The sequence below is a fragment of the Bradysia coprophila genome, unplaced genomic scaffold, assembly GCF_014529535.1.
Source record: "Bradysia coprophila strain Holo2 unplaced genomic scaffold, BU_Bcop_v1 contig_70, whole genome shotgun sequence".
NCBI classification, from domain to species: Eukaryota; Metazoa; Arthropoda; class Insecta; order Diptera; family Sciaridae; genus Bradysia; species Bradysia coprophila.
Window position 1 is genome coordinate 166030 of NW_023503941.1, and position 14263 is coordinate 180292.

A 14263-nucleotide genomic window follows, 5' to 3' on the forward strand; every position below is an offset into this window, starting at 1 on the left:
AACTAATGTGAACTATATACAACGTATACCGGCGGCAATGAGTGGTAAAACAAGACACATTCGCTACACATGTATGTGCTATGCAAATGGATCAAGTAAGGACACCTATCTTACCAATACCGGCGGCAATGAGTGGTAAAACAAGACACATTCGCTACACAACACACTTATGTGATATGCAAATGGATCAAGTAAGGACACCTATCTTACCAGTGGAAAGTTCACATTAGATTCGAATTTCTTTGTAAAATTAGCTGTTACACATCGATGGGTGACAGAGAAATGACAACAGATGGTGTTGTCCCGGCCCAGACATCCGTTATCATTTCTCTGATGGCTTACAATTGACCTAACGTTGCGTCCTATCTACCCCACCTAATGTGGCAATTTTAAGGAGAGTTTGCTTATAACTGATACACAATGATCGTATAAACAGTTTCTCATTGCCTAACAAGGAGTTAGGTTAATTGATCACCTATCGAATGATCGCTAACCCGAAAGAAATTCAAAACTAATGTGAACTATATACAACGTATACCGGCGGCAATGAGTGGTAAAACAAGACACATTCGCTACACATGTTTGTGCTATGCAAATGGATCAAGTAAGGACACCTATCTTACCAATACCGGCGGCAATGAGTGGTAAAACAAGACACATTCGCTACACAACACACTTATGTGATATGCAAATGGATCAAGTAAGGACACCTATCTTACCAGTGGAAAGTTCACATTAGAATCGAATTTCTTTGCAAAATTAGCTGTTACACATCGAAGGGTGACAAATTTCCCTAACGTGATGTCCTATCCTTCGCTAAATTATTCATAACTAACTAAACCCTACAAATACCCTACTCTACCCCTCTGCGTTTTCACGGGCTTGGGACCGTTAAATAGCATGTGAAGCGTGCTATTTAGCCGCATTACTAGATATTGCTGTCATTCAAGCGACCAACATTAAAACCTAGAGCGCAATATAAGTATACACACAACACATATCAACTAGCATAGCAAACAATATCAGCACAACCAAACATACCACACAGTGCAACAATTCTCTTCTGTATCCTTATTATACATGAGTGGCTCTCCGGATAACAAAAACAGCAGTACTTTGCTTTGATTGGTTTACTCTTTGACAGCTGATCACCGACTAAAGTATGTCCTTGTTTCGGCAGAGATGTTTACTCTTTGACAGAAAATCATCGACTAAAGTATGTCCTTGTTTTGGCAGAGATGTTTACTCTTTGACAGCCAATCATCGACTTAAGTATGTCCTTGTTTTCAGAGATGTTTACTCTTTGACAGCCAATCATCGACTGAAGTATAACATTGTTTTGACAGAGATGTTTTCTCTTTGACAGCCAATTATCGACTAAAGTATGTCCTTGTTTTGGCAGAGATGTTTACTCTTTGACAGCCAGTCATCGACTGAAGTATACCATTGTTTTGGCAGAGATGTTTACTCTTTAACAGACAATCATCGACTGAAGTATGTCCTTGTTTTGGCAGAGATGTTTACTCTTTGACAGCTGATCACCGACTAAAGTATGTCCTTGTTTTGGCAGAGATGTTTACTCTTTGACAGCCAATCATCGACTGAAGTATACCATTGTTTTGGCAGAGATGTTTACTCTTTGACAGCCAATCATCGACTGAAGTATACCATTGTTTTGGCAGAGATGTTTACTCTTTGACAGCCAATCATCGACTGAAGTATAACATTGTTTTGACAAAGATGTTTTCTCTTTGACAGCCAATCATCGACTAAAGTATGTCCTTGTTTTGGCAGAGATGTTTACTCTTTGACAGCCAATCATCGACTAAAGTATGTCCTTGTTTTGGCAGAGATGTTTACTCTTTCACAGCTGATCACCGACTAAAGTATGTCCTTGTTTTGGCAGAGATGTTTACTCTTTGACAGCCAATCATCGACTGAAATAAACCATTGTTTTTCAGAGATGTTTACTCTTTGACAGACAATCATCGACTGAAGTATGTCCTTGTTTTGGCAGAGATGTATACTCTTTGACAGCCAATCATCGACTGAAATAAACCATTGTTTTTCAGAGATGTTTACTCTTTGACAGCCAATCATCGACTGAAGTATACCATTGTTTTGGCAGAGATGTTTACTCTTTGACAGACAATCACCGACTAAAGTATGTCCTTGTTTTGGCAGAGTTGTTTTCTCTTTGACAGCCAATCATCGACTGAAGTATACCATTGTTTTGGCAGAGATGTTTACTCTTTGACAGACAATCATCGACTGAAGTATGTCCTTGTTTTGGCAGAGATGTTTACTCTTTGACAGCCAATCATCGACTAAAGTATGTCCTTGTTTTGGCAGAGATGTTTACTCTCTGACAGCCAATCATCGACTGAAGTATAACATTGTTTTTCAGAGATGTTTACTCTTTGACAGACAATCACCGACTAAAGTATGTCCTTGTTTTGGCAGAGATGTTTACTCTTTGACAGCCAGTCATCGACTGAAGTATACCATTGTTTTGGCAGAGATGTTTACTCTTTGACAGACAATCATCGACTGAAGTATGTCCTTGTTTTGGCAGAGATGTTTACTCTTTGACAGCCAATCATCGACTAAAGTATGTCCTTGTTTTGGCAGAGATGTTTACTCTCTGACAGCCAATCATCGACTGAAGTATAACATTGTTTTTCAGAGATGTTTACTCTTTGACAGACAATCACCGACTAAAGTATGTCCTTGTTTTGGCAGAGATGTTTACTCTTTGACAGCCAATCATCGACTAAAGTATGTCCTTGTTTTGGCAGAGATGTTTACTCTCTGACAGCCAATCATCGACTGAAGTATAACATTGTTTTTCAGAGATGTTTACTCTTTGACAGACAATCACCGACTAAAGTATGTCCTTGTTTTGGCAGAGATGTTTACTCTTTGACAGCCAGTCATCGACTGAAGTATACCATTGTTTTGGCAGAGATGTTTACTGTTTGACAGCCAATCATCGACTGAAGTATACTATTGTTTTGGCGGAGGTGTCTACTCTTTGAGAGCCAATCATCGACTGAATGTCCTTGATTTGGCAGAGATGTTTACTCTTTGACAGCTCATCACAGATTGAAGTTAGTTTATAGCATATCAAAAACTAAATTATTGTATCGGTGATAGTGATTTAAGATGCTTAGGAAGTTTAAGAATGAAAAATAAGCTGATCAAAATTACATTGCAATAATTGTCAGTCAAGGGACCTGACCCACACAAAAGGTGGGACCTAGTTTTTCGATAGGTGGCCGAAATTTTTCCAGCCGAAATTAAAATTCAAAATAAATAAAGTGATTCGAACTGAACAGATTGTAGCGTGTAACATGGTTCACAATAGAATTACCAAATAGATGTGAAAATTGCCAACCCGAAGCGAAGCCGAGGTTGACAACACATCGTATATCAGCAAAATTACAGCAAGAAAGTTTCCACTCAAACATTTTCAAATAAATTCATAGTGACAGCATTTGCATGCTCTCATGTCTCTGGTATATTCATTTCATCAACCATTTTGTCTTTCTCTTTTGACTCTTTTCAGTTCATTTTATTAAACGAAAAAGTATAAACAGATTTTGTGCAGAAAATAAATTGAAATTGTTAAATGTTTGAGTGAAAAGTTATGCTGTAGAAATATGGAAAATTTATCACTTACTCAATATTATTGATAAATTATTGAGGTATCATATTGAAATGTGTGTTATAATGAGCACGAGCAATATTTTAATTTCAAGACTCAAGACGGAATTTGTGCTACATAGTTATAGTAATGCGGAAAATGTTTGTTTTTAGTTTTCCACAAATCCCATTTAAATGACCATTGATGACTCGAGCAATACTTAATTATTCCGTTAAATCGGCAATTCTACTTCTATCTGTTAAAAATAACAATAAATGGCAAAGTTTTCATTTGTCTAGAAATGTTCCACAACTCCCACATAAATTGACATTAATTCAATATTTTGATCATTTAATGATGTGGCTAGCCTATATATATACATTCCATAATTGAAGACAAAAAATAAATAAATGTTTGAGCGCCTTTTCAATTTTATGTATGTATTATGCATGGTGTAGGTGATCAGGGAGTATTTGCTGAGATGTTGAATTGTTATCTGAAAAATATCGCCTCTCCGTTACAATTATTTTAGTCTAATAAAAAAAATTTCATCGATTTTATAATTAAGAATTTTCTTCAATGCAAAATCAAAAAGGTGATATGTCTTTTTACCAGTTCTAAAACAGTTTTCAATTACATATTCAAATATTGATGTCTTCGCGTATCGATTTCTAATTTACAACGCAATTTTTAGTGTTTATTTTCGATACTTTGCTGAATCGAAAATTTAGCGCCAGTTTTATTTCTACTGTTCATGTACGCCAGAATCATTTTTTTAAAAATTCATTTTCAGTGTCGATGTCGGTTCTTTCAATTGTTTTTTCTTATTCAAAAACTAGATTTTTCGTTTGTTTGTATAGAATTGATCATTGCGTTATCAGATTAGATAAGAACATACATTTTAATGACAACAGTCGTTCAAACAGCTAATTGTAATGAGTTGAGCACTTTAATTTCCGATTATTTTTGAATGAAATTTTGCAATACGAAAAGAATGATTATTCACCAAGGGGAGACTCACTCACTCCAGTAAATCGCAAACACGGTAGTGTAAAATAAACCAGGCATGAGAGCTTGATTTGACGATAGACATGGACCTGAGTTCATTTTCATACAGTGTATTAGGTCCCTTAAATGAACTGCTTCTGTCTGGTTTATTTACTCTGCCATGCAATAAAGTCAAAAATGTCGCTTTTATGAAATTTGCACCACCTTGGATCAGCTTGCGATTCACTTGATTTACTGACTCCGAAGTGAGCTCCCTCTCGATAATCACAATTCGATAGACGGATCGTCCGTCGCGGATACGAAGAGACAATACAGCCAAATTTATTTCTTTTTTAAGGCGAAGGAAAAAAATGAAATAAACTTTGGAAAAACTGTGAACATTACGTATGGACGAACTAAATGAGTACTTGGCTGCGGCTTCAGAGATACAGAGAAGTAAGCAAATTGATCATAATTGTGATTGTTCTATATTTAAATTAATAAATTGTCATCGGTAGACCGATTATATTTTGTCACGTTCAAGAACAACTATCGACCTCACAACACATCGAACACTCTTTACTTTACCATTGATGAGGAATTCCACTATGAAAACTTCTTCCATGACTTCGGACCGTTGGACATTTGTATGCTGTACTATTACTGTAACAGGTTAAACGAATTTTTGGCCGATCGCAGTCACGCAAAGAAAAAAATTATTCACTACACATCGTCGACCGAGGAGAAGCGACTCAATGCAGCCTATTTAATCGGTTCTTTTGCGGTAAAATTAGCTAGTTCACGCCGAACAAACGCTTAACTAAGTGATGTCCGTCTACATTCACAGATCGTCTACTTGAATCGTACTCCAGATGAGGTGTATAGACTGTTGACCGTTGGAAAAATTCCGCCATACATTCGATTCTGTGATGCTTCGTCCATTTCATCCACGTACAAAATATCGTTGCTGGATTGTCTCAATGCCGTTTACAAAGGAATGAAAGCCGGTTTCTTCAACTTCGATGACTTTGACAACAAAAAGTATTGCTACTACGAAATGGTCGAAAATGGGGATCTGAATTGGATTTTGCCGGACAAATTTCTTGCCTTCTGTGGACCGCACAACGAGAAAAAGGTGAAAAACGGTTACATCTACCACGAACCGGAAAAGTATCTGGACTATTTTCGTCTTCATAATGTAACAACGGTCATCCGGTTGAATGTCAAAATGTACGACGCACACCGATTTGTGCAACATGGCTTTGACCACAAAGAATTGTACTTTGTTGACGGAACTACACCGACTGATCACATTTTAAAACAATTTTTGAACATCTGTGAAACGACCGGTGGTGCTGTGGCCGTTCATTGCAAAGGTAATGCTAATTAGAAATGTAATTTCACATAGCGGACTTGTATTAAATCAAAGACAAATAAATAAATTCTTCAGCCGGACTTGGCAGGACTGGAACATTAATTGGAGCGTATATCATGAAGCATTACAAATTTAGTGCACTTGAAGCTATCGCTTGGCTCCGACTGTGTCGGCCCGGTTCGGTCATTGCACATCAGCAACAGTGGCTTGAAGAGTAAAACATTTTTCTGTTATTAATTCGAGCAACGGATCAACGAATTGTCTTTGTATGTTGTTTTAGTAAACAGATGTGGCTCTGGGACGAGGGTGAACAGTATCGCAAAAAACGAAATATCATCAACACTCCCGTACACACTTACGGCATTTATAGCATTAAAAAAATGAAACTGAACGCCAACAACACCGTCAATCGCAATTCGTTGCATGTATTAAAGAGAAACAGCGTTCTTAAGGATCGGGTTCAAAAGGCATCACGCAGGCTGGATAATATGAAATTAACCGACGATGATGCACCGAAAAATTCGTCTAAGAAGCAAAATAACATGCTTCCAAAGCCGTCGATGAAAAATTGTAATGGTTCAATCACCGACAACAGTGAAGTGTTGTCGGCGCTGCTGCTACATCACGAACAGACAAATGTCTGCGCACTAGACAAAAACCAGTTGAGCAACTCCGAGAGTGGACTCTCATTGAAATCATGTTGCCGAGATGAAAATAGAAGCAGTTCGACCGTTGACGCAAAAGAGGATATTTCCAGTGAAGTAGCTAACGACTTAAAGTCGATCAAATTGGTTGGTCGCGACGAGGAGAATAATAGGATAAGACGTGTTAATGTTGTGAGCGAAGAAAATGGTGAGCCAATTGGAACACAGGGCGATCAATTGAATAAGATTAAGGCGATGCGACGACGTCATTCCAGATCGGTTAACTTGTCAACGTCACTGTAAGTTTCTCATATATTTCCTTTGCTTATCTGCTGTCGTAATTACTAAAGCCGTTTCTAACAATTCAATTTTGGATTCCAAAAGAATCGTAATTCTTCGTGACGTATTTCTGACCCGGACAATTTGCTTAATTTTATTTGGGCATTATCAAATTATGTCTGCATGCATTACACATATAGCTCATAGCTTTCTAAAAACAAGGCATCAGAACAGTCGGAGCGTTTGCTGCGACTTAGCCCCGTACGATCCGTAATCCTATTTCGTCCGTAACCATAATACGTCCGTAGCCGTAATACGCCCGGAACCCTAATACGTCTACAACCCTCTAATGCGTCTGTTACCAAAATGCAAGTCAAGTTGGGCATGGTCAAATTTACTGAAAGTGTTCATTTTTAAAATTGCGCATAGCGCAATTACGAAAGCCCGTACGAAGTACCTCTCAAATAAAACCAACAATTTACGACATTATTTTATAAACCCAAATTTTTTTGCCAACTTACCATTGGGTTCAATTACCTCTCAAATAAAACAAAAACTAGCAAAATCGGTTGAGATTTACTCGATTTATGTGCAAAAAGCACTTAGGGCCGAGTAGCGGCCTTAGTCCAAGGGCGCAAATTTGAAACTTTTTTTGCCATCATTCTATTCGGCATTCAATTATCTCTCAAATGAAACAAAAACTAGCAAAATCGGATGAGATTTACTCGATTTATGTGCAAAAAACACTTAGGGCCGAGTAGCGGCCTTAGTCCAAGGGCCCAAATTTGAAAAATTTTTCGCCACGTTCTTTTCGGTATTCAATTACCTTCCATAAAAAACTAAATCTAGCAAAATCGGATGAGATTTACTCGATTTATGTGCAAAAAACACTTAGGGCCGAGTAGCGGCCTTAGTCCAAGGGCCCAAATTTTAAACTTCTTTCGCCACGTTCTTTTCGGTATTCAATTACCTTCCATAAAAAACTAAATCTAGCAAAATCGGATGAGATTTACTCGATTTATGTGCAAAAAACACTTAGGGCCGAGTAGCGGCCTTAGTCCAAGGGCCCAAATTTGAAACTTTTTTTGCCATCATTCTATTCGGTATTCAATTATCTCTCAAATAAAACAAAATCTAGCAAAATCGGATGAGATTTACTCGATTTATGTGCAAAAAACACTTAGGGCCGAGTAGCGGCCTTAGTCCAAGGGCCCAAATTTGAAACTTTTTTCGCCACGTTCTTTTCGGTATTCAATTACCTTCCATAAAAAACTAAATCTGGCAAAATCGGGTGAGATTTACTCGATTTATGTGGAAAAAACACTTAGGGCCGAGTAACGACCTTTGAGCCCTCCCAACAAGCTCGCGTTGCATCCTACACAAAAACAATGTTCAGCAACTTTGTTCTACTCGTCAATACCTTTCATTTGATATATCACAAGCAGCTATTACGTGCGTATTTCGGTAGATATCGTCGAAAGACTGAAAAACACCTATAGGGCCCTAGCTCTGGAAGGGCCGACCCTACCATGCCCATTTTCGAACTTGACCTTACTTTTGTCGATACCAATCGGGGAAAAAAAGAATTTTGAAAAAAGGTTGTGATTTGCTCAAGCTAGAGGGGTCACGGACGGACGGACGGACGGACGGACGGACGGACATTTTTTTTATTGCGGATTCGTCATCTATGAACATAACCAAAAGCTTTGCCCTTACTGTCTGCTTCCAATTCGACGTGTTACAAACGGCATATTAATCTTATAAGCCCCCAGTACTTCGTACGGGGCTAAAAATGCGACAATTTGTATGCTCGCTCGTCCCGCTGATTGTTGAATGTCGTTTTGAACCAAAAAACCACTTTTTTATTAGGAACGACCCTTTCTACAGACATACTCGGGCGAAATCACAGCCGTTTCGAAATAAAACAAAATTGATGCCAAGTGTGGCTCAATCGCCAACAAAACCTTTGCCTTTGGTTGCCCTTCTTGACGCAACGGACAATGATGAGAAAACAACAACAATTTCGACCCGAGTGAATCGAATAACTGCGTACAACAAAAGGTAATGTAGAAGGACATTTGCAAGCAATTCGAAAGATTATTAATTTGTTGATCGTTGTCGAATGAAATCCTAATAATGTTTTCTAGGAAATGTATACTTTCCGCGTTTAAGCTTACTCCCAACATTTGTTGAATTTTATCTCAGAAAAAAAGACTTGAAACCTTGAACTATACTAACTTATTCTGCATCTTAAAACAATTGTAATAGAAACAAAATTACTGTCACAGTATTATTTTCCAATTTGGTTTTGTTTATTTCGTTTTCGGTACACAATACACATGTGACGATCGGTGTACTTTAGTACTTATATACTGGTCTAAGATGATCGAATAAAAAATGAAGAAATTTTCTTACGGCCTTTTTGCTGGCAAAAGTTTCAGCAAAACGTTTACTAATACTAATGTATGAATTTGTGTCAACACAATTTTTTTTGTGTCTCGTGTCCGTATGTAAAACTGAAGAAATCACAAAAATTATTTGTGTCTGGAAATTTGTAAATTTTTTGTGTGAAAATATTATTTGTGTGGATTTTCCTCAAGCCACAAAACATAGAAAATTAGTTAAAATCGCTGAAAATGAGTAAAATAAATTTCTGCTGTATTTCCACACAGAAAATTAGGGTAAAAATTTTTGCTCTACTTTTTCTAGTGGCAACTGCCTTTAAGATATAAAATACAAATGTTAATTGAGAAAAGTTTGGAACGTCGAAACTGTGTAAGTTCGAAGTAATAAATGTTTCAAATCTAAAGCCCAATTCACAGTCGTCCGTTTAGTTCATCCGTGTACTTGACAGATGTGTTCAAACAATAGAATGTAGGCGGAGTTTACGTAAACGGATGAACATTTGTTGTAAACGGATGAACTTTTCTTCTAAACGGATGAATTTTTTTTTAGACTGAAAGCACCTTAATAGGGGAATTCCGTTCATTTTATTTATACTGAGTATATCGCGTATATTCTGAGTATATCGCGTATATTCTGAGTATATCGCGTATATTCTGAGTATATCGCGTATATTCTGAGTATATCGCGTATATTCTGAGTATATCGCGTGTATTCTGAGTATATCGCGTATATTCTGAGTATATCTTCGTATATTCCGTATATCGAGTATAAGTCGCACGTGTTTGACAACAGCCACATGTAGAAAAATGAAATTTTTTACGCGATGGATTTCGATCAAACAAAATGTCAGTGTGTTGCTTATGATCTCCGGAGTCTGGCAAGGTAATTAGTTTTTCAATCGGACTAATATCGGCTGAGCGATAAGACTCTGAAATCATGTGCCAATCACATACAAAAACAAACATTTTCCAAAGTCTTATCACAATAGAGATGTGCGGGCCGCCCGAAATTCACCTACCCGACCCGGCCCAGCCAGGCCCGACCGGGCTTGGGTCCGGGTTTCAAAAATTAGTCGGGCTCGGGCTTCAAAAACAAAGATTCGGGCTGGCCCGAATTAGGTCGACTTTAAAAAAAATGTGAAAACTTAAAGAAAAATGTAAATAAAAATTGCAATACAGTAAGCTTCCTTTGAAGTTTTCGATAGATTTGTGAGACTACATTCTTATAACGATAGGTAACCAAACGATTTCCACTTATTAGGCGCGCCAATTTTAGGTTTTTTCGTTCAATAAAAAAGATACGGGCCGAGTCGGGCCAGGCCGGGTTTTACTACAAAATTCTCGGGTCGGGTCGGGCTCGGGCATTAAAAATTAGTCTGGGCCGGGCTGGGTCGGGTTTTGAAAATAGGTCGGCCCGCACATCTCTATGATCACAAGCTACACACTGGCATGTTGTTTGATCGAAATCCATCGCGTAAAAAATTTCATTTTTCTACATGTGGCTGTTGTCAAACACGTGCGACTTATTCTCGATATACGGAATATACTCAGAATATAACCGATATACTCAGTATAAATAAAATGAACGGAATTCCCCTAATGTTAAGTAGTTTATACTAACTATCCCCAACTTATAATAATCAACATTTAGACTTGAAAGCTATCTACCTAAAACGCCTACGCTAATCGAACATTAGATTCGAAATGTTTATTACTTCGAACTTAGTGAGAAAAACGTTCACCGCTTTTCATCGTAAAAAGCGGGATGCAGTTTATGTATATTAACTTGTCGAGTCTAAATGTTGATTATACGTTGGGGATGGCAAGAAGGACATTTTTCTCAATTAACAGATGTATTTTATCTTAAAGGCAGTTGCTACTAGAAAAAGTAGAGCAAAATTTTGTATCTTTATTTGCTACAATTATAAAAAATTAGAAATTATCACATTTTTGTTTTTTGTAGGATCTGCTATTTCTCGTCCCACAGGTTCTGACAGCTGTTATATTGAATTACATTTTTGAATTTTTTCCCAGTCGAAAGTTTTGTCGCACACATATAACGAACACTTTACTGGGATAAAAACCAAAAAACCATTAAATATAAAGACTGTCGAATTTGTGGATCTATGTCGAAAACGAAAATGTGATAATTTGTTAATTTGGTTATCTTATTTTCTCTTGGAGATCATAGCAGAAATTGATTGAACTCATTTTCAATAATTTCTAAAACTCTTAGGGATAACACAAACGAGACATTGAAAACGTGTTCTGGTCCTAGTTTTCATTGACACATGTTGATTGATTTCTATCTTTATTTGACACAAATAATTTTTGTGATTTCCCAAGTCTGGCACAAAAAAAGTTTGTGTTGACACAAATTCATACATTAGTAGTAGTAAAAGTTGTGCTGAAACTTTTGCCAGCAAACAGGCCGTAAATTTCTTCACCTCGACAATCCAGCATGGATTTTTGTAAAAGATTTACTAAAATTGACGTAGAATTAAAAGGTTTATCAGCAAATTTAATGCACCCTGGTTTGTTAGGAGTGTAGTTTCGTTCACATATCATATTTTCCTCTGTGTTAGACATTGTTCGAATTTCTGTTTTCTACTTTCCTGTTTATGAAATTCGAAAAGTTAAAATTTTGTTTGCGATTAATCTATGTTTTATTCTTTTTTATTTTTGGTTGGCATGCGTTTTTTATAGAGCTGCTGATGCTCTATCATCCCGCAATGTACACAAGCAGCCATGAGCAAAAAGTGTTTGGAGTTTGTAGTTGGTAGTAATAAAAAAGATTTTGAAATCATTTTCTTGAAATGTGAAGCAATCTTCTTGGTAGGCAATAATCTTTGTGCATCCATTGCTCGTCAAATTCACTACTATTCTTTGCTTTAAAAAAAATTAATAGTCGCTTGTGTCATCACACTAACAATTGTCCGTTAATTTCAAGCTTTTATATTTACATCATTTTTGCTTCGAAAATGTTTTCTCCAACTCTGGGATGTTAAATTTGTAGAAAAAAATATCCTGTGAGAGGTATACGATTCACGGGTTCATTTCATTGTTTAATTTTATTTTGGAGATTTTGGAGATCGTTAGCACCGAAGCTGACGTAAGTCAAATAATCAACTTGGCGTTGGATAGTTACTTTATAACTGTCTTTAAGTCTGCGCCAAATGAGTCAAAACCAATTATAAATTCTTGTCCCCACCCCACATCAGCAATATCGCCTCAAAATCTCTCAGTTCATAAGAGGACGAGAGAAAAAACAAGTTGCATCGATTTATAATAGCAATCTGGTTGTCAGAGTTACTCATACTTGATCATTGTCGTCCGTATACAATGTATATACAAATAGTGGTTGTTTAGTAATACTAGGTTAGAAGCTTTAAATAAATTGTAGATATAAGATGGGCATATACTTTTCGTTTACAGCTTCTAGCTTACACAAACTTACTATGAATGTGCTGGGTGTGGGTATAATGAAATATGTTCATCAGCATAGTTATAAGAACTCATCTAATCAATTCTATCGTCAAGGCATAGCCCTCTAGCTCTGAAGCACTCACAGAGAACAAATTTGGAGTCTACTGAAATCATAGTAGATCCTGTGTTTCTTTCATGCATACAGGAGTCATATTTTCTTTTTGTGAATTATAACACACACGCTTGAGTGTTCATGCTTGGAGCTAGAGTCACAATGCCAAATCATCAATATGTTACATTAAAAGTCATTTGAATATTTTTTCATTTCCTGTCCAAAACTATTTTAGAATGGCGATGCAAATAAGAAAAGTGAAGGAAGTTCCCGCTTCTCAACAATTAAGTAACGCTAACAAAATTAACAACAATAATACTGCACCAAAACACTCTACTAAGGACGATACTAAGTCTAGTTTTTTGCTGCGACGAAGTAGTCGCATTGATTGTCACCATGGTGGCGAGAAAAAGACCAACTCGAATGTCACAACACCCACATCAACAACAACAAGTGCTGAATCTGCAATAACACGAACTCGTATGTACCTGGAACGTCCCGCATTAAAGGGCAGTGGAAATGTAATTTGTCAAATGTCCGATGGTTTGTCGCCAATTCAAACCCAAAAGATAAAAGAGAATTTAGACCAACAAATCGGTTCGGACGATAATCGTCATTATCTTTGGGATGCTGTTTTGACTTCGGATGCTTGTGATGATAGTGTTAATCTAGATCTGGACGTTGCGACTAATAAAACGCGTATCGAAAAGACCAACAGCGTAAAGCGTGGTAAACGTTCATTAAGCAGTACACGAGTGGCAAAGGCTAATGAAAAAAACATAAAACGAAAAACGGCGTCTGATTCGAATCAGCAGTTAACATTTGGTGGAAAAGTTGACGATGGTTCCAAAAAGGAAACATATGACGGCGGTAAGTCGGATCATCACATGTCGCTCAGGCTACGAAAAAGATAAGTGGGTGCGTAGTTCAATAAATAAGCCTATAAATAAAGTAGGATTCGTACATACACATACACACATCCTCTGAATGTGTTAGCAGCATTTTTTTTTCCCTTAATTTGTTTAGACCACATTTTCTTCGTCAGAGGACCAGAATCATAATTTTTTAAGAAATTTAAGCTGAAGTCGAAGAGCTTCAATATTGTCGTAAGTTTAGTTTTGTACAGTGTACATGTGCAACTTAAGTGTAATTTTACTTTTATTATCCAACATTGCAAAAAGTATTTCAGTGCAATAAAGACTGAGTGCAATAGCTGTGTAATAAACCATTGGTAATTTTGTTTCACATCTTTCATTTTCAATTTTTTAAATCAGCCCTGAAGAGTTTATTTTGCTTTTGAAGGCTCATTGTGAATTGTTTCTATGCACACAGAGACATACACCCTCAAGACAATTAACTTAATTTTGTCGAATAAATCGACGACGCATA

At 36.9% G+C, this 14263-nt stretch overlaps 1 protein-coding gene across 3 annotated transcripts; it reads left to right on the forward strand.

The window, feature by feature from the left end:
• The first annotated feature begins 3567 nt into the window (after positions 1-3567).
• LOC119083896 (dual specificity protein phosphatase CDC14AB) lies at positions 3568-14095 on the forward strand. 3 transcript variants are annotated; one of them, XM_037193706.1, is made up of 8 exons: positions 3568-3707; positions 4992-5089; positions 5152-5417; positions 5481-6009; positions 6084-6222; positions 6289-6951; positions 8801-8992; positions 13110-14095. In XM_037193706.1, exons 2-8 carry the CDS (start codon positions 5041-5043, stop codon positions 13786-13788), a joined length of 2517 nt encoding a protein of 838 aa, XP_037049601.1. In that variant the 5' UTR covers positions 3568-3707; positions 4992-5040; the 3' UTR covers positions 13789-14095. The 3 variants fall into 3 exon arrangements, with proteins under 3 accessions (XP_037049601.1, XP_037049603.1, XP_037049602.1); XM_037193708.1 differs by having other exon boundaries at positions 8819-8992; XM_037193707.1 differs by lacking the exon at positions 3568-3707 and having other exon boundaries at positions 4975-5089.
• The last annotated feature ends 168 nt before the right edge of the window (positions 14096-14263 follow it).